The 25,216-nt window shown below is 43.0% G+C and overlaps 2 protein-coding genes across 7 annotated transcripts in view; one reads left to right on the forward strand and one right to left on the reverse strand.

The window, feature by feature from the left end:
* TMEM19 (transmembrane protein 19) overlaps positions 1-10,962 on the reverse strand; it is a 29,578-nt gene extending 18,616 nt beyond the window's left edge. The window contains exons 1-2 of one of the 2 annotated variants that reach the window (XM_081211970.1): positions 10,453-10,962; positions 7,129-7,201 (exon numbers count right to left, since the gene is read on the reverse strand). The gene's annotated coding sequence lies outside the window, so the exon portion shown is untranslated. Of the gene's footprint in view, positions 1-7,128; positions 7,391-10,452 lie in introns of those variants that run through there. The other variant, XM_081211971.1, reaches the window with a different exon arrangement.
* Positions 10,963-11,134: 172 nt separating this feature from the next.
* Positions 11,135-25,216, forward strand: part of ZFC3H1 (zinc finger C3H1-type containing) — a 39,729-nt gene continuing 25,647 nt past the window's right edge. For 4 of the 5 annotated variants that reach the window (XR_014012690.1, XR_014012691.1, XR_014012692.1 and 1 more), the window contains exons 1-8: positions 11,135-11,872; positions 15,885-16,304; positions 17,319-17,380; positions 17,681-17,879; positions 18,019-18,245; positions 20,771-20,894; positions 21,454-21,551; positions 22,676-22,879. Coding sequence is in view for 2 of the 5 variants with exons in the window: in XM_081211934.1 (XP_081068060.1) it covers positions 11,278-11,872; positions 15,885-16,304; positions 17,319-17,380; positions 17,681-17,879; positions 18,019-18,245; positions 20,771-20,894; positions 21,454-21,551; positions 22,676-22,879 (1,929 nt within the window). In the remaining 3 variants the exon portion in view is untranslated. The remainder of the gene's footprint in view (positions 11,873-15,884; positions 16,305-17,318; positions 17,381-17,680; positions 17,880-18,018; positions 18,246-20,770; positions 20,895-21,453; positions 21,552-22,675; positions 22,880-25,216) is intronic. The other variant, XM_081211935.1, reaches the window with a different exon arrangement.

Below are 25,216 nucleotides of genomic sequence, written 5' to 3' on the forward strand. Positions count from 1 at the left end.
TGTAGAATTACCATTTCTGAAATAACATCTTTGGATTTTATTACTTCATTGTCTTTTCAAGACTGGGAAGTCAGTGACTGTCAGTATCTTAACCACCGGCCTATTTCTGAGTGTCTTTAATATAAATCAGTCACTATGTTTATTTAAGGAGTAGAGCGAGAAATATTATATGGAAGAATGGGTTTAAGAACAGAGCTACAAAGCTGACAAGGACTGCTCCAAATTAACCTGAGTGAGATAAGGGAAATCTGGATTGCTTTGTAGGCATCCTCTGTTAAAGGGATTTATTGTGCATATAAACTTCTATTTAATAAAAGAGCTCACTTATTCATAAAACTGTCCTGCTCTTGTAAAGCTGATTAATCCTTACAGCACATCATGCGTGTACTGAACCATTAAAATTAATTGGGGGAGGGTGCATTTATATCAGTTGGGTATTGTATGAATTCCATAGACTAGTAATATTGATGGCAGTTCTAATATTTAAGGGAACCCATCCCATCCAGTTGTTATTTGCTCCACAAAGGGAAAAGATGGAATCCTCAAGCTCCCTCCCACCCATGGCTGTTATTGATTAATAAAAAGTGAAAGATCCTGATCATCATCTAACATAATGTGTTTTCATTATTACATTTTGAAGTCTTTTAGTGAGCTCCCACAGACTATCTGCTTCTGATCATGCTTCCATATTGTTATCTGATTCTAACCAGGTTTACTTAGAAGTAGGCCCTAAAATATTTAACTCAGACTTACTTTCACGAAAGAGCAAACACTGGGTAGATGTGATTCTACTCATGTACCATTCATTCTCTATAAAAGTGTGGGCCTAGAGCTTAGATATTTAATAGCAGCCATTTTTGCACTTTATGCACTTTTAAAATATTTTAAAATATAAACTACATCGAACAATTTGCCACATTACAGGGCAGAGATATGCCGTGCATACTAATGAACAACTAAGTACAAATGGTGACTCACTGCTTTCCCCCCAAAGTCAGCAAGATAGAAACACATGACTGACCATCAAGTGACTAAGATTTGAACGGATGGGGGAGAGTGAAGGTCCATTTAAGAATATATTAAGAAGAGATGCATTGCTGGGTGGATGCAGAGGAGTGGTGGGAGGCAGCAGCCGGGAAACACCTTAGGGAACACCAAGGGGAGGAAGGCTCAGAACCTGGGGATTGGTGGAAGGAGGTGTCAGCTGCAGGAGAGGTGACAGGTTTTAGAAGAAGAAGAGGAGTTTGGATTTGATATCCCGCCTTTCAGTCCCCTTCAGGAGTCTCAAAGCAGCTAACATTCTCCTTTCCCTTCCTCCCCCACAACAAACACGCTGTGAGGTGAGTGGGGCTGAGAGACTTCAGAGAAGTGTGACTAGCCCAAGGTCACCCAGCAGCTGCATGTGGAGGAGTGGAGACGTGAACCTGGTTCCCCAGATTACGAGTCTACCGCTCTTAACCACTACACCACACTGGCTCTCCAGTGTGAACATGAAGTGAACATGAACATGAAGAAGCTGTGGCAGAGTGCAGCTCAGACTTTGAGGCTGAAGCAGAGGCTGGGGGGGGCGGGCGGGTCAAGAGGCTGCTGAAGAATCCAGGGAGTCTCCATCCCCTGGGTTCCAAGAATGCACAGAGAAATGAAAAGAACAGAAAACAGTTGTGAGCACAGTTTGACAATGTGTGGGGAAAACGCTGGAGGGGAGCCTTAGAGAGCAGTGGGAAGGCGGGGACCTTCAGACTTCACAACAGCTTCACTGGGGCCAGACCAAGGAAAATTAACTTCACTGGCCTCGGGTGCTTTGTTTATGCTGCTGATCTACACCTGACTCAAGTCCTGACGTGTACACATTTGCATTGGAGTAAGTTTAATTGAATTCAGTTTGGACTTGTTTCCAAGTAGACATGCATAAGATTACACTGTTCAGATTGTTCTAGTTTTTTGAACATCACTTTATTCTGTTTTGCTCTAGGTTTTATAGTGGTTGCTTCTTCTGGTGGTTTAACATCATACCTCACTGTGGGCGGCTAGGCTGTCACTAATTACAGTACTCTGATACTGCTTCTTGCTTTCCTGGATGGAGGATAGGGAAGTCGTGTCAGGCTGTGAACAGCGGCAGAGCATGTTCCCATGGTGCCTGGGACAGGTGAAGGAGGACGAAGGAGCCTGACCAGCCAGAGAGCTCGGGGAAGGGCAGAATGAGAAATGTGCAACAGCTATGCACCCTTCAATCCCAGTATTGAAAGGTGCATGGTACGGACGGCAAACGGAGCTGCGGCTCGCTTCAGTGGTGAGAGCTGGCCTGGCGCAGTGGGCTCCATTTGCCCTCTGTGCCCCACCATGTAAACACTCCTCACAAAGCCACTCGGGGAGGATGAGTGAGAATAACACAACAGACACACACCCTTCGATCCCAGCCTTGGCAAGGCTGGGGTCCTTCTCTTGCCACCCTCCCCAAGCAGCTTTGCGAGACTGGGATCTGATCAGATCCACCCTCACAAAAAAACCCAAGGCTGGCTTGGGGAAGGTAGCATGAGAAGCATGTCCCCCGCCCAAAATGCGTCTGGGGCAATCGCTCCGGCTGCACCCCCCTAGCTACACCCCTGGCTGTCTACACACCATACCTTTAAAGCATATTCAAAGCATATGCCCACCAAGACTCGTGGGAACTGTAGTTTGTTAAGGGTGCTGGGAATTGTGGCACTGAGGGCAACCATAGTTCTCAATATTATTCGGGGTGCATTTAAAGGCATGGTGTGTACACAGCCTCAGTGGGAAGAAATCTAATGCATCAAGGTAAAAGTCTGTTGTTGGTCTGCACTTTGGGGCCTCTGGCTGCGCCTGTGACTGGAAAGTTGTCTCTCAGAAGGTGCTGCTTGAGCTGAACATGGTGCCCTGCCCCTGCTCTGCAGGTTTTGCTTTGGACAAAGCCTTTGTTACTGGTGCTTGTAAGCATACAGGACAAAATGGGGTTTGTATTGGTACACTGTCCATCTGGCTGCAGCTTCCCATGGCAGCTTTGGCTCAGGGCTTCATGGCCTTCCTAAGTGCCATGTGGCTGTCCCAGTGAGTTTTAAGCACCTCAAATGTGGCAAGGTACACACTTTGCCTGGAATGTTTTCTTTATTTGCCCTCAGGCAAGTTGATGGTGATCTGAGAGTGGAGTATATGTCAATGGTTCATTTGCCAAACGTCATTGTGTTTGTGTGTAAGTTGTACTTTGAAATGAAAGTGTCTAGCCACATTCTCAGCAGTCTTATTTTGCAATATTTGAAATAATAGCTCTTTTAAGGCACTGGAGGGGGTGAGAGACCTGTGGGCATTCAGATATTCCTGGGACATAACTCCCATAATTCCTGACCACTTCTGGCTGATGATGATGGGAGCTGGAGTCCGGTAATATCACAGGCTCCCTACACCACAGAAAGCAAGCATGCTGCTTGTATAACTTCATCTGCAACAACATGGAAAAATTTTGTGCGGCAGTGGTAGAGAACAGTTGTTGGGATCCACCTCCCATCAGTTCCAACCACCATAACCAGTAATCAGCAATCATGGGAGTTGTAATCCAATTCATAGGTTAGCCACTCTGGTATATAGTGAGACATGTGAAAAACACTTAACTGGTTCTACCATATGAAAGGCTGTACACAGTTTTTCTTTGATCTGCTTAACTAAGGTATGTTTGAAGGTGCTGTCTGGCATAAATTTGTGGGCAGTGCAAGTGCTAAGCATAAGATGAATCAGGCTTATTGTATAATCATTAAAACAAATTGGTGCAAGAAAACCTCCATATGGCCGGAGGGCTGTGCCTTTTTTGGAAATATTTGTTGCCAGGTAAAATGAGATGCCAGGCTTTAGGAAGGAGGCATGAGGGCGCTGACAGGGTCCTAGAGTCCTTCTCCCTCCTTCCCAAAGCCTAGTTAGCATTTCCCCAGCTTTGGGAAGGAGGTGGGAGGGCTCTTGGACCTGCCAAAGTCTCATGTGTCCTTCTCAAAGCCTGGTGCAGTAGGCTTTGCAAGGGCAGGTGTGTGTGTCAAATTTTAGCCTTGCCCGCCCTGCGATACAAAGCAGTGTGCAGCCCATGGGTTCCATGACAAAGTACTATTGCAGCCCCACTTGGTATGAAAAGTGGGCCATCCTGACCTATACATTCATGATCATTTAAATAAATGAAGTTAATATCCTCCCATGTAGGTAAATCAAATGGAAAAATTCCATTGACTGAATTCAAGTCACTAGAAGCATATTATATTTGACATGGAGTATCTCTTCCAATAAGCATTCCACAGCAAAAGGCATCCTAGCATTGCTTTTGAAACCCTTACCAGGGATAAGCTTTTAGTAGATTAGCTCTGATCTTCCTTTGAAGCAGATTTGAGGATGCTAATTGTGATGCATAATGCAACACTCTTTTAAATTGGCTCTGAATATGATCCAATGGCATTATTATCCAGAGAGACATCTCCCTAAATTGCACAAGGAAATGATTTGCTGTCCTGAGCACATAAGTGCACATTTTATTAATAACAACTGCTTTAAGTAAGCAGCTTTAAGTAGGGGTGCCAATTTGAATAAAAAAAAGGGGGGCAGGTAAATCCTGCCCCGCATAATTAATCAGAATACTTGGTGGATACACACACCACTTGAATGGCAATACCTATCAGCTTTTATGGGGGAGGTAAAGGGAGTTCCTAGGAGTTGGCTCCCAATCTGCCTCCTTTCCCTTTTGCCGAAGGTTTAGAGCAGGCACCCCCAAACTCGGCCCTCCAGATGTTTTGTGACTACAGCTCCCATCATCCCTAGCTAACAGGACCAGTGGTCAGGGATGATGGGAGTTGTAGTCCCAAAACATCTGGAGGTCCGAGTTTGGGGGTGCCTCGTTTAGAGTTAGGGTTAGCTTCTAACCATAGTGAATTATTTTCACATGTCACTCCAATTCCAGTGATTTGGGGGAGGGATTAAAAACCATATTTCGTTATGGATGTCAATGGAGAAACTTCTCTTGTAGGGAAAAGCTGTTTCCCCAAAAATCGATAGTGGGGAATATAAGTCCACACCCATCTACAGCTCTTGAGGTGACAGGGTAATTGTTGGGGGTGATCTTTCTCCCACCTCAGCCTTTCGTGGGAATCCATGTTCTTTTCTTCTGCACTGCCCCACATGCCTATTGTACCAACCACAAAATGGTAAAATCTACCTTTGTAGGAGAACCCGGCTGCTACCATTCTGAAATGTGGTAGGCTTTATCCTTTTCTGAACTAATCCCTTTCTGAATTGATTGTGCTACAGGCAAAGATGGATGGCTCTGCCAATTTTGGTTCTCTCCTTTTTCCAACCTTAAAATTCAGTTGTCCACATTTCTGCAACAATTTCTCATGAAATTCACATGAAAATTCATCAACATGTTACTGTGAATTTCTCTTGATACATTTTTAATGCAATTTTGCCTAATAAACATATTTTTACAAAGCATTCTCCCTAATATGAGAGAATGCATTTTGCACGTTATTTTCACGGAAATATGCCTTTTTATGTACCCTCACAGAAATATATTCATTTTTGTAACACATTACGGTGGCTGGACAACTGCATTACAAGTTTCAAAGGATGGCTGTGGTTTGGTTTATATATTGTTCTGGAAAGTGCAAATTTGATATGCACACCTTAAAATATGAACTGAACTTCTCCCACACCCCTAGCTATGAGAACACACATGTCAAAAGCCTTCGTTTGTTTTCAACTTACTTTTCCTAACCCATACAATCAGCAATTTTTTAAAAAATGAATAAATTAATTTTGATCAAACACAATACAGCGCATTCCAGTTCTTCTGAAACTATACAAAAAGAGGAGAGGAAAAAACACTTTCAAAACCAAGAAAAAACAAGGAGGAAACAAACAGTAACTGATCCAATGATGGAATAATGGGGCACCTTTGAGAAGCATTAGTGGGTGTATAAAATGAGATTAGGGGCCACATGCAGCTCCTCAGCTGATTGTTCACTAATGCTTTATAGCAGGTGTGGGGAACCTTTTTTGCACTAGATGTTGCTGAACTACAACTCTAATCAACCGGCCAGCACGGCCAATGGCCAGGGATGGTGGGAGTTGTAGTTTGGCAACATGTAGAGGTTCAAAGTTTCCTAAAATCTACATTATAGGATAGGATACTCTAGGAACCAATGCCAGTCCTGCTGATTAGCAAGGTGAAGTGATCTGGTTTAGATGGGGCGCACAGAGAAAAGTAGAAACTGGTGTTTAAAAAATTCAGCAACACATTTAAATGGATTAGCTCTAGGGAAAATGCTGGTGGAGACATCTGAGCTCTGCTTTAGGCAGCAAAATACCTTGGGACAGTGCAGCACTACCAGGGACTTCAATGGACAGTCAAACCTGGACCAAAACTCTATGCAAGAATGTTTCCAACATTCTAAGGCTGATTAACCAGGCAGACCAGCCTTTGCCTACCAGATGTCCTCCAGAAGCTCTGGACTACAACTTCCATCATCCTGGACCATACTGACTGGTGCTGATGAGAGCTGCAGTCCAGAATTTCTGGAGGGCACTAGATTGGCAAAGGCTGAGGTAATCCAAGTGGCTTCCCAACAGCAACAACAAAAGCAAGTCTGACAAGCAGTGCTAGCCTAGAGACTTTCTCCCAAAATACATGAACATCTGATCCCAAACCTACCAGTGTTTCTAGGAAGCTTCCTAAATAGTCTGAGCAACCTACCAGGCTACCGTTGGTCTGCAAGCAACAGGCACAGATGAGGATTAAAAGAACATCAAGAGAGTTAATCTGGTAATTGCTTCCCCCAGAAGGCTAGCAGCAACATTGTGTTGTTTTTCATTACTACTGCTGGACTTTGCAAAGGTTTCTGGGCACTGTAGTTTACAAAGGGCTGCTAGGAATTTTAACTCTATGAGGGGAACTGCAGTGCCCAGAATTCACTAAGGGAAAGAATGTGAATGTACTGTATAGTGTGTACACAGCTTGTATTAAAAGGAATGTTTTCAAAGGATTCCAAAGAATGCATTAAAATATTATACTTAAAAACAAAATATGTAGCAAGAAATTAATAAGCCACTACACTGAAAGCGTGGGAATTAATCAGTATTCCTTACCTGTTCCTGAGAATGAATTCAGGGAGTAGAAGATGAAGGTAAAATAAGTAACTCAAAACCACAGGTTGAAATCCTGAGAAAATATCAAAAGTAGCATATTAACTAAGCAGCCACCAGCAGCATCTTGATGGAGTGGTGGGATAGGTTTTCCTGCTCATTCCTTTCACCCACAGAAAATTAGTTCCACTCGCCTTGTTTCAGCTACTATGTGCTGCAGAACTTAAATTTTCTCACGACTCATTTTGTTGGGGGACGGAACAGCACTGGAAAATGAAAGAAGTCAGGGTGTGCTTAAGCCTCAGGCTTCACAGCAAAGCCCTGTCTGTGCAGGTATTCTCCTCCTTCAACCTCAGAGATCCACCCACCCAGTGTCTTTTATCAGCACTGAAATACAGGAAGGTCCCAACCAATATCACAGTTCACTTAATATTTATAAGACAGATTCTACACATGCTTATTCAGAAGTAAGCACCACTGTGTTTAATGCAGGGCCAACCCATCATGAGGCTAGATGAGGCAGTCACCATCTCAGGCAACAGGCTGGGGTCAGCTGGGAGGGGCAGCAGATCCAGGCCTTGAGGAGCATGCTGTTCACTGCCTCCTGTGCCCCACCACAGCCTCCTCTTCCTCCATTCACCCCCCCCCCCCGCCACGGCCTGCTCCCCTCCAGCTTCCTTTTTTCTCCCCTGCCTCCTTCAGCATGCTGGAGATTTCCTGGGTTGCCTTGTTGCAAACCCTCCAAGGGTCCCTATTTCCCAGGGACAGTCCTAGATTTACAGAAGCCGTCACAGTTCCTGATTTGATCCCAGAATGTCCCGCTTTTCCTTAGGATGTCCCTATTTTCATCGGAGAAATGTTGGCAGGTATGGAGCTATGTGACCCCTGAGCCAAGGAAATAAGTAACTATACAACCTTTAGAAGATATCTGAAGGCAGCCCTCTATAGGGAATTAAAAAAATAAAAAATATATATGTTGGAAGCTGCCCAGAGAGGCTGGGGCAACCCAGTCAGATGGACGGGGTATAAATAAAAACAATTATTATTATTATTATTATTATTATTATTATTATTATTATTATTATTATTGAATAGGATGTCCCTATTTTCATTGGAGAAATGTTGGAGGGTATACATTTGCCATAGGTTTCTGTTTTGCCTCAAACATTAAATCAGCCTGGTTTAATGGGACTTAGCTCACTTCTAAGTACAGACATGCAGCATTAAACTAAGAAGGGTTTTCCAGATGTAAGGCCCAGTGAGTTCAGTGGAATGTACTAAGCAGGTTAGAACTATATACTGTACTGTATGTGATTTTCTGAAGTTTAAAATGGTCTTTGCCACTGTATCTAAACACATCAAAATTCAGGAAGCACACAGTAGCTTGCTACTTAATTGTCACTATACTTCAAATATTTCCTCTGAGCAAAAACTTTTCTTTTCTCTATTAGATAATGCTATAAAGCAGAAACTGATACTAACTGATAACAAAGGAAAAGAGAGCTAACATAAGATTTGGGTACATTTTAGACATCTCTGCTGCAGAGTGTCCAGTATGTGGTATGACATTCTTTCAGACATAAGATTGCTCTAGTTAAAAAGTTCTTCTTTGTCTCATAAGCATTCTCCGAAACAAGGAGAAACTTGTCCTTCATGTTTTGCAAAATAAAGTAAATCGTTAATCAGGTTCCCACATACCAATCAGCATCTAGAATGATATACCAAAAGGATACCAATTGTACAGTAAAAAGATTCTGCTGCATGTTTCAGTTCTAAAAATTATTTTTTTATTTGCATATCCCAGGATAAAAAAGACAATGCTTAGAAAATTAAATTAAATTACAAGCTCATAGGGTGCACATTTACTCAAAGGTAAGTCAAACTGTGTTCAGTGGAATGTACTGTTTCTGGAGCATGAATAGCATTGCAGTGTTTCCAAAACATTACCCTAGCTATCCAGTCACTAGAGACTGATGCTCACTGTCAACTTCAGGTTTCAGAGGGCACTTTAGCAAGATATTCTCCATGGGCCCCTCCCTTGGTGAGTCTACCACTTTGTTGTAGCAGATCCAGGGGGCTCTTGTTAAAGGGCCCCTTGCTGGGCTGTGAATCCTCAGCAGATGCCTGACCTTGCTGACCCTTGATGCCAGCCCTGTTGACGCTGTACCTTTAAGTTGTCCAGTGAAGCACGAGACACTCAACCAGCCTCATCTTCCATTCCTGTTCTTTAGTACACTCAACTTAAACTCGACTGCTTCAAGTCCAGATCGCGTGCTCAGAAATATTTTTTCTGTATTTTGTAACATAATAATTTTCTACCTGTGTTCTTGCTGCTGCATGGAATGACGCATGAATCTGATCTTTGGAGTTGTTAAGTAAAGTATTTAAACTTATTAGCAGTGTGTTCTGTTCATTGAGAGAGGGGTAGAGAGGAGAAGCAAAAGGTCTACCAGCCTATATTCCTCATGCTTCACTGCGCTGCGTGATTTTGTGGTTTTAAACTCTGCTGAGGGCTCTCTCCTGTTGAAGAATGTGTTTAGCCTACACTTTGGATCTAGGAATCCAGCCTGCTTATAATCTATCAAGGCAATGTGGGTAGGTAGTGATCCCCCTCCTGTTTCTACCAAAGTGAATGGAAGAATTTTTCCTTAGACCAGCATTATGGGCTGTGTAAATTCTGCCATTGTTGAGGGCACATTCAAGACGCTCAAGGTCTGCTCCTCCCTGTCCTGCCAATGTCTCCACACTGTTTGGCTGCTACACTGGAGCTTTGTCAACATAGCGGCGTTGCATTGGTGTATCTGCACAGTTGTGTCAGCATACCTCGTATAGCAGTAGCATCAAAGGGCTTTTGCCATGTAAGCCACTTAGCCGAGTGACTGAAGCTTAGGATCCTTCCCCATATGGTATTTGCTAAAGTGCCACAAAACTCTTGTGTATTTGGAAAATGACAAAAGTAGTATGAGCTACACCGAGGTCTTGTAGCTTGACAGCTGACGCCTTTTAATTATTCCAGATGACCTCATGAAAATAACAACTTCAGAACTTTTTCAGATGGGTGGGGTATAAATAACAAAGTATTATTATCACCATCATCATTGGTAGCCGCCTCACTGGCGAACGACAACCATTTCTCTAGATTGCTTTACCCTAAACACACACAAAAATCTACTGGATTACACCAAAGCCTTAGTAGCCTGGAATCCCATTTCCCACAGTGGAAAGCCAGATGTTTATGGGATGCCCCACCATCAAGCGATGAGGGCAACAACAGCTGTCTCCTGGTGTTCTTTCTGTTATTTAATTATTATGATTAAGTTTGATTACCTGGCCTTCAGCAGCAGTTCCCAGGGCAGGCTGCAACCTTTTAATTTTTTTCAAAATAAAAAAAACAGTTAAGTAACAGTAGGGTGGATCCCGAAAAAAAACGGTGTCAAAGGTCAGGGAAAGGAGGCGCGTCTTCAGTATTCTCCGAAAGCGGGTCAACGGAAAGGGGCCTCTGATCTTGGAGGCAGCCTAGAGCCATCTTTGCCTCGTTCCCTATCGATAACCTCACCCTCCGTGAATCTGATACCACATCTTACGGCAGCGGAGTCGCTTGGGGCCTAGATTCACTCTAAGCGTCACGAGCGGCGTTTGTGACGACCCTGCTGCGCCCCAAAGGAGTCGCCTCACTGTCCACTGAAACGGCCGCTCTGAGGGGATACAATTCTAGAACCAGCCCTTTCTCTTTAAACTTCTACTGTAAAAGCACCGTTATTTCTCGTTCTGCTGTGTAGAACTTGCTGCTGAACAGGCAGGCGACCCCCACCGCTGCCCATTGCCGACACATAGCGGAGGACTACAACTCCCATCATGCCGTTCGACGTCCCCTTTGTGATGTTTTCGCTGCCCCTTCTCGGGGGAAAGAGAAGCGCGACGGTGGGGAGGGGGAGCGGGAGAGCGCGAGCGAAGGAAGCCGGAGCTGAGCTCTCGCGAGAGCAGGCGCCAGCAAACGGGGAAAGGGTGGTGTCTCGCGTACAAGTTTGGGGTCTGACTGGGCCGCGGCGGCACACGGCCGAGGAACCGAAAGTGAACGGTGCGCTCACTCGCGTGCACGTCAGTTCGAAGCCGCTCCCTGCCGCGTCGGTGAGCGGCTGAGTAAACCCCCTTATGGCGGCTCCTGCGCCTGAGGGGAAGGCGGCGGCGGCGGCCTCGAGCGACCTCTCTCCGCGAGAGGAAGGGGAGCTGGAGGACGGGGAAATCAGCGACGACGACAACAACGACAGCGGGCCTCCGGAGCCCAGCAGTAGAGATGGCGGCGGAGGCACCACCACCAAGGGCCCTTACGCCAGGCGTAGGCCGCCTCCCGACCTGCGGAACAGCCTCCTCCTCTCCTCGTCTCGCCGCTTCTCCCACTTGCGCCACCAGCCTCCCCCTGAGCTCGGGCATCTCCATGGCCGAGGAGGAGGAGGCGGCTACCGACTCAAGGAACCTTTCCGGCCGCACCCGCAGCAGCCGCCGCCTCCGTGCTCGCGGCTGCCGCCCGGCTCGCACCAGGACTCCGGCCCCAGGCTCTCGTTCTGGGAGCGCAGCCACAACGCCCTGGACCGCTTCCGCTTTCGAGGAAGGCCTTTTCGGGGCGGGGGCCGATGGGGCAGGAGCCGAGGAGGAAACCCCCCGGGAAGACCCCCCGGGGGAGGTGGGGGAGGGGGCGGCGGCGGGTACGGCGGGAACCAGGGCTGGAGGGAACCCTCTCCTCGGAAATGTATCCTTGCCATTAAGAAAAGGCCACTTGGCCTGTCTCTGCTGCGTCTCGCAGGAAGTGGGGTGGGGTGGGCTTGCCTGTCCTGGTCTCTTACAACATGGGGTAGTTTGGCCCCAGGGTGGTCCTGGAGTTGGACCGGCGGCCTGTTTTGTTTTCTCTGGTCTGGGTGGAGGCCGTAGTGACGACAGCAGAAAGGGCAAAGCGGAAATGAATGCAGAGGTAGTGTGTGTGTGTGTGTGTGTGTGTGTGTGTGTGTGAGAGAGAGAGAGAGAGAGAGAGAGAGAGAGAGAGAGATAAGGAGGTTCTGCAGAAGTGAAGTGTGTGGTCCGAGACAGAAGATGTCATCTGGCATCTTCGGAGGAGCCTCATTGGCTTTCAAATGTGATGCCTGAAATACTTGAAACACTTAATGAGTGTTGATTTTACATTTAAGCAAGTTTGCTGGCCACACAGCTGGCCTTTAGTTGTGTAACCGAAGATGGCAGGGAATATCCTAACCAAGGAAAGCTTAGTTTGTCCTCGACCAAGAATATGTTTTAAATTTTTGTCTTTGTGTTTTTAGGATGAGAAATGTAAATTTCCTTGAAATGTTGAAGGCATAGGGGGGATAGTTCCCCCTTTCTTTTGAGGGTGAGGAACGGAAACATGCAATTCTTGCATCAGTATATAGTACTATGTACTAAAATGGTACCTTTAAAAAGTACTATTGAAATAAGTTATCATTTTCATCCAGTTTTAAAAGCATGTTTACTTATGAATAATGCCCAAAAGATTACATTCATTCTGGTGGCCATCCTAGGAGTATGTCCCATTGAACTCCTAGGGCTTATGTTCGAAAAGATTATGTTGTTTGTTGTGTAGCAGGGTGGCTGTCCTGTAGCTTTTGAGAAGATAAGTGAAAATGTTGGCCACAGAGGAAAGCCGGGTGAAAGGACAGAAAATGAAGGATATTTAAATAAGGCTGCCCAATAACATTCTCAAGCTGTCCGGCAATTTAAATACTATCAGAGAACAGTATACTGTCTAAAATTTTCTGGTGGAGACAATCTTAAAGCCAGATGACAAAAAATAAAATAAAACCCACAAAAATAATTAGTACAATCACATTTTGTTTGTAAAGGCACGGGGAAAATAGAAACTTATTTATGTGGTGCCAAAATGACAATAAAGAATATGCTAGGCTTGCATGAGCCTCTCTGGCTAGAGTGTTCTACAGTTCATGGTTGCTGCCTGTCTAAATGGAGGCACCTTGAGCAGGACCTCTGAGAGGGATCTTTTGGTTAGCCTTGTTAACTGAGGCTGCTGGGAAATGGAAGCCACCAACATCTGGAGGGCCACAAGTTTCCCATGTCTGGTCTAATATTTAAAAACAGCACTTTGATCCCAGAAACTGACTGGGAGACAGTACAGCTGATAAAACAATAACATAATTAACACGCTAACATATCCCAGTCAAAAGCCTTGCTGTCCTATTTTAGACCAGCTTCAGTTTCCAGACCCTTTTCAATTGCAGTAATGTAAATGGGAGATTACTAGAGCATGTGTAACTTTTCCCAGGCTGTTTCCATCTAGGTATGGCTGCAGGTAACATAACAGCATAAGTTGATAAAAGCTTTTAGTATCTCCAGACAAGACCGAATGGAGGCAAGCGGAACTTACAAGCAATGAATGTACTGTATGCTCTTGTCAGAGCTGCAGTTAGATAGCAGAAATTGAAGATTGCTTATGTTTGTCATTAAATTTAAATGTATATTCAAGGACTCTGTTGCTTGAGTAGCTTATCATTGTCAGAAATTCCAACAGTGATTAATATCTTTTATTATTTGAACAAGTAATTTTTAAAAACTGAATTTAAGTTCTCTACTAGAGTCATATTCTTTAGTTACACATTGTCCAGGGCGTGGTTCTTGTCTGGTTTACTAGTTTCAGTTTTGCCCATGAAATGAAAGAATAAAAAAGGCATATTGTGGGGGCATACAAAGAACTGTTTAGTTTGTTCTGTGTGAGCTGCATGTAGTAATTTCCTCATATGTATCTCTGTGTCTTTATGGAATTATGTAAATAGAGAATAGGATAAAAGCTGAGGCTTCTCAATTGGTGCTACTGTATATTTTTACTCACCTCCCAGTTTTATTCTTCTAAAGATGACACAAGGAGTTGCTTTTGTTTCTCTTGGGTTGCATTCTATTTAGAAGCAGATAGCTTGCTTCAATGGCCAAATTAAGCTTGTGGTATGGTAGATAGAGTGGTGGACTTGGAATGTTGACACTTGTTTTAGAATCCCTGCTTAGTCCAGATCGTCCTGGATGGTGAGTTGTTGTCTTTTCAGCTTTGCCTTATCCTGCTAAGTGGTTGTGAGAATAAAACAGGACAACCCAATGTATTCCTTCTTGTGATCACTGGAGGAAAGAAACTTAGGGAAAAGAAAAAGGATTTTGCCTTCCAGTCTCTGCATGTAACTCTGTCACTACAAGCTGAGTTCAACATGTTGCAATGCAAGCCTATGACTGGCTCAGTGTGGAAGTCTGTTTTGGCTAGCTTTTCCTCCTTGACCGCTTTGGGTTTTCTGTTAGATCAGAATTGCCCAACCTGGGGCTCCTGTTTTGGACTAACTCCTATTAGCTCCTCAATGCATAGCTGGCGTAACACATGAGTAAGCTTCTGTTTTTGAAACACCATTGGATTCTGTTCCAAAGTATTTTAGGATGCTTTCCAATCAGAGGCAGTTGTTCAAAAGAACTACTGTAATGAAGGACTGTGTAGGCAGCTAATTAAAACCCTGAAGCCCTAGTTCTAGGGGAATGAAGAAAGCACATAAAATGATACTGGCCACAGAATTTAGCTCCCTGAGTATATGGAGTTTCATTTAACAGAAACAACTTTCTGGTCTCTCATCATTGTGAAGACATATTTGAAAGTGTAGGCAATGTCTAGTGAAATCAGAGGCCTGTGATAGCTTAATACTGCTAGTAGTTAGAGGTGATCAGCTGTGCCTGCACTACTGGTTGCCCATATTTAGGGAAAACCAGAACATTTGCAGATAAAGCAGTAGTAGAATAAAGTATAAAAAGAAGAGGTCTATATATACAAATCCAAATAATTTTACATATACAACAAATGGACTCAATTATTTTTAGCACAGAGTGCATACAGCCTTAAGGTATATCTGTGTCATAAATGAGGGCAGTTTCAGTGGTGTCCAGATCTTTTTCAAAGAGGACCAGATTTGATGAAGTGAAGGGCAGTGGGGGCCTACCACAGTTGTTGACCTTTTTTTAGGATTGAAGTTGTTGAGTTTCTTTTAGGATTGAAGTTTACCCCAGGAAATAAACAGCCACACGGGTGGGATTAAACCAACCAGCGGGCCGGATTAGGCCCCTGAAACAGACTTTGGACATGCCTGCTTCAGACTCTGTACTAGAAGCTGTTATGGGTTACAAGCAGAGGTAGAGAAAGCTCTGTTGCACATCCGGAAGTCCTTGTGCTAGCAGAATTGTTTAGTTGGATACTGCCTAAAGTATCAAAATTCACCAAACTAAGTTTTTTTGACCCCTTATACTTAAGTAGATCTGCCACCAGCTTATTTAAATATGAAAGAGGCCAGCCAGAAGTAGTTGTGTATTGCTAACATTTAAGATTGTGATCAGAAATACTTTAGGGGAGGAAATCATCTGGGATGTGTATAATGAGAATTGGCGTGTCCCAGGAGGGAAAGAAACCAAACTGGTTGTGGCAGTGGAATTGAGGTCAGGAAACCTCTTCAAAGGGGTGGTTGCAATGCCTGGCGTCAGATGTTTGGGAAGAGAATGCCGCTTCACTTACTGCAGAATCTTGTAAGGAAGCACTGTGTGAGTAAACATGGAAGTTGTATGTATTATCTCCTGCATGTTGAAACATGATTGAATTGCTGTTTGGAATGAAAGGTTTCAGTGGCTATATGCTTTTGATCACTTCCTTACAATGGTGCAAGTGACAAATGTACTCTAGACCATTTTCTTAATAAATAAATTAGCCAAAAGCTTTGGAAAATCTCCATCTAGAAAGCAGAACTATTCATCTAAGAATGATAACTCTGTTGAAGAGAGTTTTGAGGATCTGTTGTTGAAATATAAGCAGATTCAACTAGAACTTGAATATATTAATAAAGATGAGAAACTGGCTCTGAATAACAAAGAGGAAACTGCTCAGCAAGGCAATGATGAAATGGCCAGTCCTGAGGACCAAGTATCTACAGAAAATATCAGTATTACAAAGGATGCTGTAAATGAAGTGTCTCCTGAGGAGAAGAATAAAGTGTTAACCTTTCAGGCATTTGAACTGAAGCCTCTCAGGCAAAAACTGCCAACCCTAGCTGAGAGGAGCAAGTTGAAAAAAGTGAAAGATGGAGTAAAACAAGTGTCACAGAAATCTGAATTACTGGATGCCAGTCAAGGTAATTGTTCTTTACGTGTAATAAACTCATGGCTTTATCCTTTCTGTAATTTTTAAAACTGTTTTTGCTTGTGACTGAGTAGCTCACATTTTTAGAGACATTGTAATGTTGGCACAGATTACAGTTTGTTGTTTTTATTTAACTTTTATTACTGGTAAACAGAAGTGCTTTGAAAATGCGATATTTCTTAAGAATGTTTATATCTTGTTTTACTAACAGAATATAACTCAAGTAAACGCAGCCAAGAATAAAAAGAGAATCAAACAACAATCTAACATCTATTAAAAATACATTGTAAAAATGACGTGTAGGGGGAATTCCATCCCCTCATTTGTTTGATAACTTTGGCATGCACTTCTGTTTTATCTTTCCATTCCTTGACCATTGTTTGCCTGGGAACTTGGAACAGATTGAATCTAGAGTGCTGTTTAGTACTGGAGGAGAGATGTTTATCTATTTTTCTACCTTTTTGCTGTTGGAAATGCTGCATGTTTCATTTGAGGGCATAGCAAGCATTCTTTACAATAGTAGTGTGGACAAACCAAGCCTGGACCTGACTGTAAGAGTAGATAGTTTGGAATCTGCAGTATTGCTCTATGAGTTGAGGTCTTGAGCTGATCTTGATAATGAGTTTGGGGGTGCCTGGGACCCTCTGCTTGAGTTTCTCTCACACTGTGATGCTGATGCTTCCAGGCCTTCAGACTGCGTCACAGAATTAGTGGTGACCAGGGAGCATGAGTTTTCCCCAGTATGAAGTACACCTCTTGTGTAATGTAATAATAATATAAGAGAGGAAGACAGGAACTTAAGGGAATGTGTGCTTGCTTTTGCACACAGGGCAAGTATAAATTGGGACCATGGAAAGAGTAAAAGAACCTGGCATATAGATTTTGCAGCGTATTCTGCTTACTATACATGTTAGAAATTTATGTATAATATGACTGTTCCTTTGCATGCTTAAATTCATTTACTTTGTCATTGTGCTTGATTAGATATATCATTTATATTTTTAAGCAGTAGATGAAAAAGAGCAAGGAGAACAAAATCTTAGCCCACCAGATGCTGCAGTAGAGAAGGTAAGTGAAGCCACTTGTTTTTTCCAGCTGCAAAATCAGTCACTTAAAATTTAGCCTAATGTATACTTACAGTGAAATCCTATGTATGTTGTTTCAAAGCAAGTCCTACAGTGTTAAATGTGGCTGATGCCTGAGTAAAATGTTTTAGGATTCTGTCTGTAAGGTTTGAAAATCATCCTGTGGGTACTGTAACTAGTGTTTTGCATAGAGTGAAATTTTTTTAGTCAAAACCTTTTAAAAATATCAGTTTAATGATGAATAAAGAACTGAAGTGTGTTTGTGCTTTTCATTTCACAAAAGAAATTGCTTGATGAAGAGGAGGAGGTGTCAGAGTTGCAGCTAAGACTACTAGCTTTGCAGTCTGCCAGTAAAAAGTGGCAACAGAAAGAGCAACAAGTGATGAAAGAAAGCAAGGAAAAACTTACAAAGGCAAAAAATGTACCACAAAAGATCAAAACCAGCACAAAATCTCATTCGGCCAAAAAAACCAGCACTGCAGGTAAATGGTTAAATTGGTGAGCAGTGGCTTTCCAAGTTGAGATCTGTAATGTTCAATATTTGACAGCTTACTTTCTCCATAGATTTGTTGTGTTTCTTTGGAAAAACTAAGTGTAATTAATCAATACTCTTATTTAAAGCTAAGCAAGCACTGAGGAAGCAGCAAACAAAAGTGTGGAAAAAAATGCAACAACAGAAGGAACAAGAAAGGCGTCAGAAGGAAGAGGAACAACGGAAACAAGAAGAGGAGGAGGAGAGAAGGAAAAGGGAAGAGGAAATAAGAAAAATCCGTGATCTTTCAAATCAAGAAGAACAGTATAATAGGTTTATGAAGCTGGTTGGAAGCAAGGCAAGATCAAGAAGCAAGGTAAATTGACAGGCATGGAGTATGGCTTTAACATGGATGTACTTGTGTAATTAATGTTGCTATTGGGGGTGGGGTGGGGTTTGCTCATCTTGGTGACACATGATCTGATAGGATTAGATTAGGACTTGAGGGTCTTAGCTCTCTTTGGATATAGACATATTGGTCCTGGACAACTTGCTGTCTTTCAGCCTGTTTTCTATCAGAAATACTGACCATCTTCTCTGGTTTGCTGGGCTTTATGAAATAAGGGTTGTAAAACCTTTGATAGTGCTATGTAAGCAAAAAATGCTGAGCAATCTGGAAAACGAGAACTTTTAAATTCAAGTATATTATACACATTAAAAAACTGAAAATCGTTAACATTGGGTGTTTTTTCTCAACCTGATGGTTGTCAAAGTAATTACAAATGGCAATTGATACAGATGAGTAGGAATACCAAACTAGGCATAAAATTATCACTAGTAAATAGTGAGGCCTTAAAGATTAGTGGCGACTGTGCTGAGGCACTGTAAATATTAAACTCATTTTGTTAGTCATGTTTTAAAGTTGATTAGGAATGGTGGTGTAAATATCCATGATTTGAGAATTTTCTGTTGTGAGCAGTGCTTATAGCACTTGTGTAAAATTGCATCCTGAAAGCACAAGGGATTATTTCCACTTGTGTTTTCATTGGGGAATAAAAGCAGCGACTGGATGTGCAAGGTGTTGTAACAGTAAGAAATTGCAGAAATTCCTGAATCCCTCCAACTATCTTTCTAGCTGTAGCACATTCTTCCCCAGAGGAGAATCTGAAGTAGTTTTAAGTTCATTTGGAGTCCATAATACAAATTCATGGATGACGGTGGAGTTCCAAGACCTACAACTAGGTTTTTGCAGGGTCAGCTCCAGGTTTGAGAGGGTTCTCTGCCAGATGCCCTCTGCAGATCCACCCCCCTTGGCAACACTAGACTGAGGTTGAGGAATTGTCACCTATGTTATTGTGGGCACCAGCAGAAAAGGAATGGCTCCTCTGGGGCCTCTTCCTTTTAATTTTCTTTATTTCCTGGTGCTCCATTGAGTGTTTGGAAAGAGAATTTAATTTTGAGGGATTGGGGACCCTGGAGGAACACAGATAGCAGCAGTGCTTCCCCTGCCACTACTGGCTGACCACCTTGACAACTTCTCTCCCTACCCAGAATACCATAGTTAGTCACCTGGATTAGGAGCGAGGGGAAGCAGCAGTGGACAGCCAGCAACAGAGGAGAAGCACTGCACTCTGTACTACTCGGGGCTTCCTGGCCTATTTCCACTGATGGGCACCTGCCTAGGATTGTAAAGGCATTTCTCTGTCCGTGGCTCACTCTCTCTTTCTTGCAATGCTGCTAGTTGGGTCTCACACCTGATGTACACCCCAGGGAAGGAAAGGAGCCCGGGGTCATTGGAGACAATGATAATTACGGTAGCTGCAGCTGTAGCTGCTTCAATAGTGCTCAGTGAAAGAAGCTGACATTAGCCTTGTGATAGGCCATGCCATATGCTGACGCCAACTGTACCATTCTGTTGTCATGACCTTTGGGATCATAATTAGAGAGCCAGTGTGGTGTAGTGGTTAAGAGCGGTAGTCACGTAATCTGGGGAACCGGGTTCGCGTCTCCGTTCCTCCACATGCAGCTGCTGGGTGACCTTGGGCCAGTCACACTTCCTTGAAGTCTCTCAGCCCCACTCACCTCACAGAGTGTTTGTTGTGGGGGAGGAAGGGAAAGGAGAATGTTAGCCGCTTTGAGACTCCTTAAAGGGAGTGAAAGGCGGGATATCAAATCCAAACTCTTCTTCTTCTTCTTCTTCATTTTTTTTGCAGGTTGGAAATGGTTGGGAGATCTGCCTTCCCACACACTTTAAAAAAATTAGAGTATGTCTAATTTTTCAATTAGGGACGCGGGTGGCGCTGTGGGTAAAAGCCTCAGCGCCTAGGGCTTGCCGATCGAAAGGCCTGCGGTTCAAATCCCCGCGGCGGGGTGCGCTCCCGCTGCTCGGTCCCAGCGCCTGCCAACCTAGCAGTTCGAAAGCACCCCGGGGTGCAAGTAGATAAATAGGTACCGCTTACCAGCGGGAAGGTAAACGGCGTTCCGTGTGCTGCGCTGGCTCGCCAGATGCAGCTTTGTCACGCTGGCCACGTGACCCGGAAGTGTCTCCGGACAGCGCTGGCCCACGGCCTATAGAGTGAGATGGGCGCACAAACCCCAGAGTCTGTCAAGACTGGCCCGTTCGGGCAGGGGTACCTTTACCTTTAATTTTTCAATTAGCTTTGAAAAATGCAGTGTTTTGTAAAAACGAACTATTCTGCTGCTTGCTGTCCCTTACTGAAACCACAGTTGTTATGAGAGAAGACCCAGCAAATAGGAGTCAGTAGTTTGCCACTGCTATCTTTCCTATACCTTTTCTTCCTGCAAGTGGGCAGCTGTTTGAGGCAAAACAGGCAGCATTGCATGTGTTTAGAAAAGGAAATAAAATATATCTGAGGCTAACAAAACTTGTTTTTTGTGTAGTCTTCAGATAAAGACTTGAGACGGTCATTAGATAAGCAATCTACTGAGAGTGCAGGAGGAATCTATCAATATGATAATTATGATGAAGTTGCCATGGACACAGAAAGTGAAACTAACTCTCCTGGTAAGTGTTAATTTACCTAATGTGTGGATTACAACATTTTATTTTTGTTAATTTCCTAACGAAGCCATAATTAAAGCTTGTTTTCTACTGTTTTATTTACCCCTTTTTCCTAATGTTATGTCTGCTACATGAAAAATAAAAAAATCAATAGCTGACCCAGCATAAGAGCAGGAGCAGTATGTGATGAGAGAAATTACTGCTTATTCTATTGTTTGGATCTTGATGGTTTTCATGAATTGAAGTACAGTTGTACCTTGGCTTTCTAACAGCTTAGTTCTCGAAAGTTTTGGCTCATGAACGCCGCAAACCCAGAAGTGACTGTTCTGGTTTGCAAACTATTTTTCGAAGCCGAACATCTAATGGGGCTTCTGTGGCTTCTGATTGGCTGCAGGAGCTATCTGCAGCCAATCAGAAGCCACGCTTTGGTTTTGACAGTCGAATAGACTTCCGGAACAGATTTCCGTTCGACTTCCAAGGTACGACTGTATATAAAGGTTATATGAATAAAATCTTGCCTAGTGTAACCTTTTATTTTTTGCTTTCCATAATCCTTTTGTAGCATCATCTCCAGTGCAGCCTCCGTATTTTGAATGCCCTGCTGGATACTTTTCTCCTACCATTCCACAAATAGCACTGCCTCTTGCAGCACAGATTTCAGTAAGTGCTTTTTCAAGATGGTCGTTTTGAAGTAGAAACATTTGAAACCAGAAATATTGTTAGACCAGCCTATCTTTAAATTATGATGCGCTTCTCTTTTGTGTGCATCCCTTCAGGCTGTCTTGGAAGTTATTTCCTCTGGTATATATTGAAATGGGACTTGGCCTGGATCAAAATTATTTCTAGTCCCACTCTTATTACTGATTAATGCTAGTACTAATACTCACTGAACTTCTATATCCTGTGCTACCTATTTCTTCTACTGGAAATATAAATAAAAAAATCCCCAGTCAGTATATAGCTACTTACTACCGTATTTTTCGCCCCATAGGACGCACTTTTCCCCCTCCAAAATGAAGGGGAAATGTGTGTGCATCCTATGGGGCGAATGCAGGCTTTCGCTGAAGCCTGGAGAGCGAGAGGCATCGGTGCGCACCAACCCCTCTCACTCTCCAGGCTTCAGGAAGCTATCCGCAAGTCTTGCGAGCCCGGCGGGAGTTCCCGCGGGCTCACAAGGCTTGCGGGCAGCAGCCTGCACCCCGGCGAGTGTCCGCAATCCTTGTGAGCCCGGCAGGAGGTCCTGCCGGGCGCGTGAGGCTTGGGGCGGCAGCCTGCAGCCCGAAGCACGAGGAGCCCTCCGGAGGGTGCCCCGTGCTTCGGGCAGGTGTGCTTCGGGCTTGGGGTGGCAGCTGCGGTGGGTGGGGGGAATAATATTTTTTATTCATTTCTCCCCCCCCCCAAAAAAAAAAACCCGCGGTGCGTCCTATGGGCCGGTGCGCCCTATAATACGGCAAAAAATACGGTACTAAACTTTTGTGCGTTTTTAGAGCTGTGTTGCTTAAATGTTATTTAAGGAACTAAAATGGATAATTAAAATCACTTACCTGGGAGTAAGTTCAACTGCTTAGTGCTGTCTAGTACTGGCGACTAATGGTTTTGAATAAGGAAGTCCTTCTCTGTTATTTTCTGTTGGAAAATCTTGATTTTCAACTGCAGTATCTTGGCTTTTGGAGCTGCTGATGTTTTGTATTGAAGCGTAGCATGAGCCAAATGTGCTTGGCACACTATTTGTGAAGGTCAAGTAGTAATTAAGCTATTTCTCTTTTCCTTTCCGACGTTTTAAGGCTTTGCCACCAGGTAGCCAGTTGTATGTGGAAGGTATTTCAAGTGCTTCTCTTGAGCCACTACCACCCCTTCCTCCACTTCCACCTGAAGAACCTGAACAGCCACCCAAACCGCCATTTGCAGATGAGGAGGAGGAGGAAGAAATGTTGCTACGAGAAGAGCTACTTAAATCTCTAGCAAACAAACGAGCTTTCAAACCGGAGGTATTTATCACTTCTGAATATAGCCACTAGATGTCAGCCCTGGTACATTAAGATCTGCATTACACCAGAAAAGTTTTTTGTATTAGTTTGGAAAAACAAAAGTGTGACTGGACAGCTTGAAGGTGGCATGCAGTTCTTTAACCAGCGTAATCTGTTCTTTAACCTTAAAAGGACTTTATTTTATTTTATTTTTTTTATAAAATTTTTATTAGTTTTATGAAATTTTAAAAAAACAAACAAACACTTAAAAAGACAAACATACACGTATAATTTCATAACATATTTTCATAAACCTCTTTTCTGTGACTTCCCCATACCCCCCCTTTCTGCATCCCAATGTCCATAATTTTATAGCAACTCCCAGTTGTTACTTTCCAACCTCAGTCATCTTAGTCATCTCTATATTCTGACCTTATATCACTGTATCCCTTTGTTCCTAAGAACCAAAACACTCTAACATTCATTAAGTTTATAATAGTCCTTAAGATAACTTTTGAATTTTCTCCATTCTTCTTCCGCCGTCTCTTCTCCTTGGTCACGGATTCTGCCTGTCATCTCGGCCAATGTCATATAGTCCATCACTTTCATCTGCCATTCTTCCAGAGTGGGTAGATCTTGTGTCTTCCAATGCTTTGCGATGAGTATTCTTGCTGCTGTTGTAGCGTACATGAAAAAAGTTCTATCCCTCTTTGACACCAATTGGCCGACGATGCCCAAGAGAAAGGCCTCTGGTTTTTTAGGAAAAGTACATTTGAGTACCTTTTTCATTTCATTATAGATCATTTCCCAGAAAGCCTTAATCTTCGGGCATGTCCACCAAAGGTGGTAGAAGGTACCTTCAGTCTCTTTGCATTTCCAACATTTGTTATCGGGCAGATGATAAATTTTTGCCAGCTTGACTGGGGTCATGTACCACCTGTATACCATTTTCATAATGTTTTCCTTTAAGGCATTACACGCCGTAAATTTGATACCGGTGTTCCATAACCATTCCCAGTCATCTGACATGATGTTGTGACCAACATCCTGTGCCCACTTAATCATAGCTGATTTGACTGTTTCCTCCTGTGTATTCCATTTCAGCAACAAGTTATACATTCTAGATAAATTCTTAGTACTAGGTTCTAGCAATTCAGTTTCTAGTTTTGATTTTTCCATCTGGAAGCCGATTTTCCTGTCCTGTTTAAAAAATTCCACTATTTGATGGTATTGAAACCAATTTTGTACCTTATGCTTCAGTTTCTCATAACTTTGCAATTTAAGCTTATCTCCATCATGTTCCAAGATTTCCCAATACTTCGGCCATCCGACCTCCATATTGAGTTTCTTGACTGCCTTGGCCTCCACTGGTGAGACCCATCTAGGGGTTTTGTTTTCCAACAAATCTTTGTATCTTATCCAAACATTAAACAATGCTTTTCTAACAATGTGATTCTTAAAAGCACTATTAACTTTGTCATACCATAGATATGCATGCCAACCAAAAGCATTGTTAAAACCTTCCAGATCTAAGATGTCTGTGTTTTCGAGGAGCATCCATTCTTTCAGCCAGCAAAATGCTGCTGCCTCATAATACAATTTCAAGTCCGGCAGGGCAAAACCCCCTCTTTCTTTAGCATCTGTCAATATTTTAAATTTAATTCTGGGCTTTTTGCCCTGCCAGACAAATTTCGAAATATCTTTCTGCCACCTCTTAAAACATTCCATCTTATCCAGAATCTGCAAGGTCTGGAACAAAAATAACATTCTAGGCAATACATTCATTTTGATCACAGCAATTCGGCCTAACATTGACAATTTCAAATTTGACCATATTTCTAGATCTTTTTTGATTTCCGACCAACATTTTTCGTAGTTATCTTTATACAAATTTACATTTTTAGATGTCAAATAAACCCCTAGGTATTTCACCTTCTTAACCAGTGTCAACCCTGTCTCCTCTTGAAACTTCTCCTTTTCTGTATCTGTTAAATTTTTTCCTAAGACTTTGGTTTTTTGTTTATTCAACTTAAATCCAGCTACCTGGCCAAACTGTTGTATTATTTCTAAAACCTTTTTCGTACTAGTGTTTGGCTCTTGCAAAGTCAATACTAGGTCATCTGCAAACGCTCTTAATTTGTAATGTTTAGCTCCGACCTGCACTCCCTTGACCTGCTGGTCTTCCCTTATCATGTTCAGCAACACCTCCAGAACTGAAATAAAAAGTAATGGGGAAATTGGGCACCCCTGTCGTGTTCCTTTTTCTATCTTAATTTCCTCCGTCACTACATTATTTACAATCAATTTAGCTTTTTGTTCAGAGTATATTGCAGCCATACCATTCTCAAAACCTTGACC

Source organism: Podarcis bocagei (genome assembly GCF_964188305.1).
Source record: "Podarcis bocagei genome assembly, chromosome: 10".
Classification (NCBI taxonomy): Eukaryota; Metazoa; Chordata; class Lepidosauria; order Squamata; family Lacertidae; genus Podarcis; species Podarcis bocagei.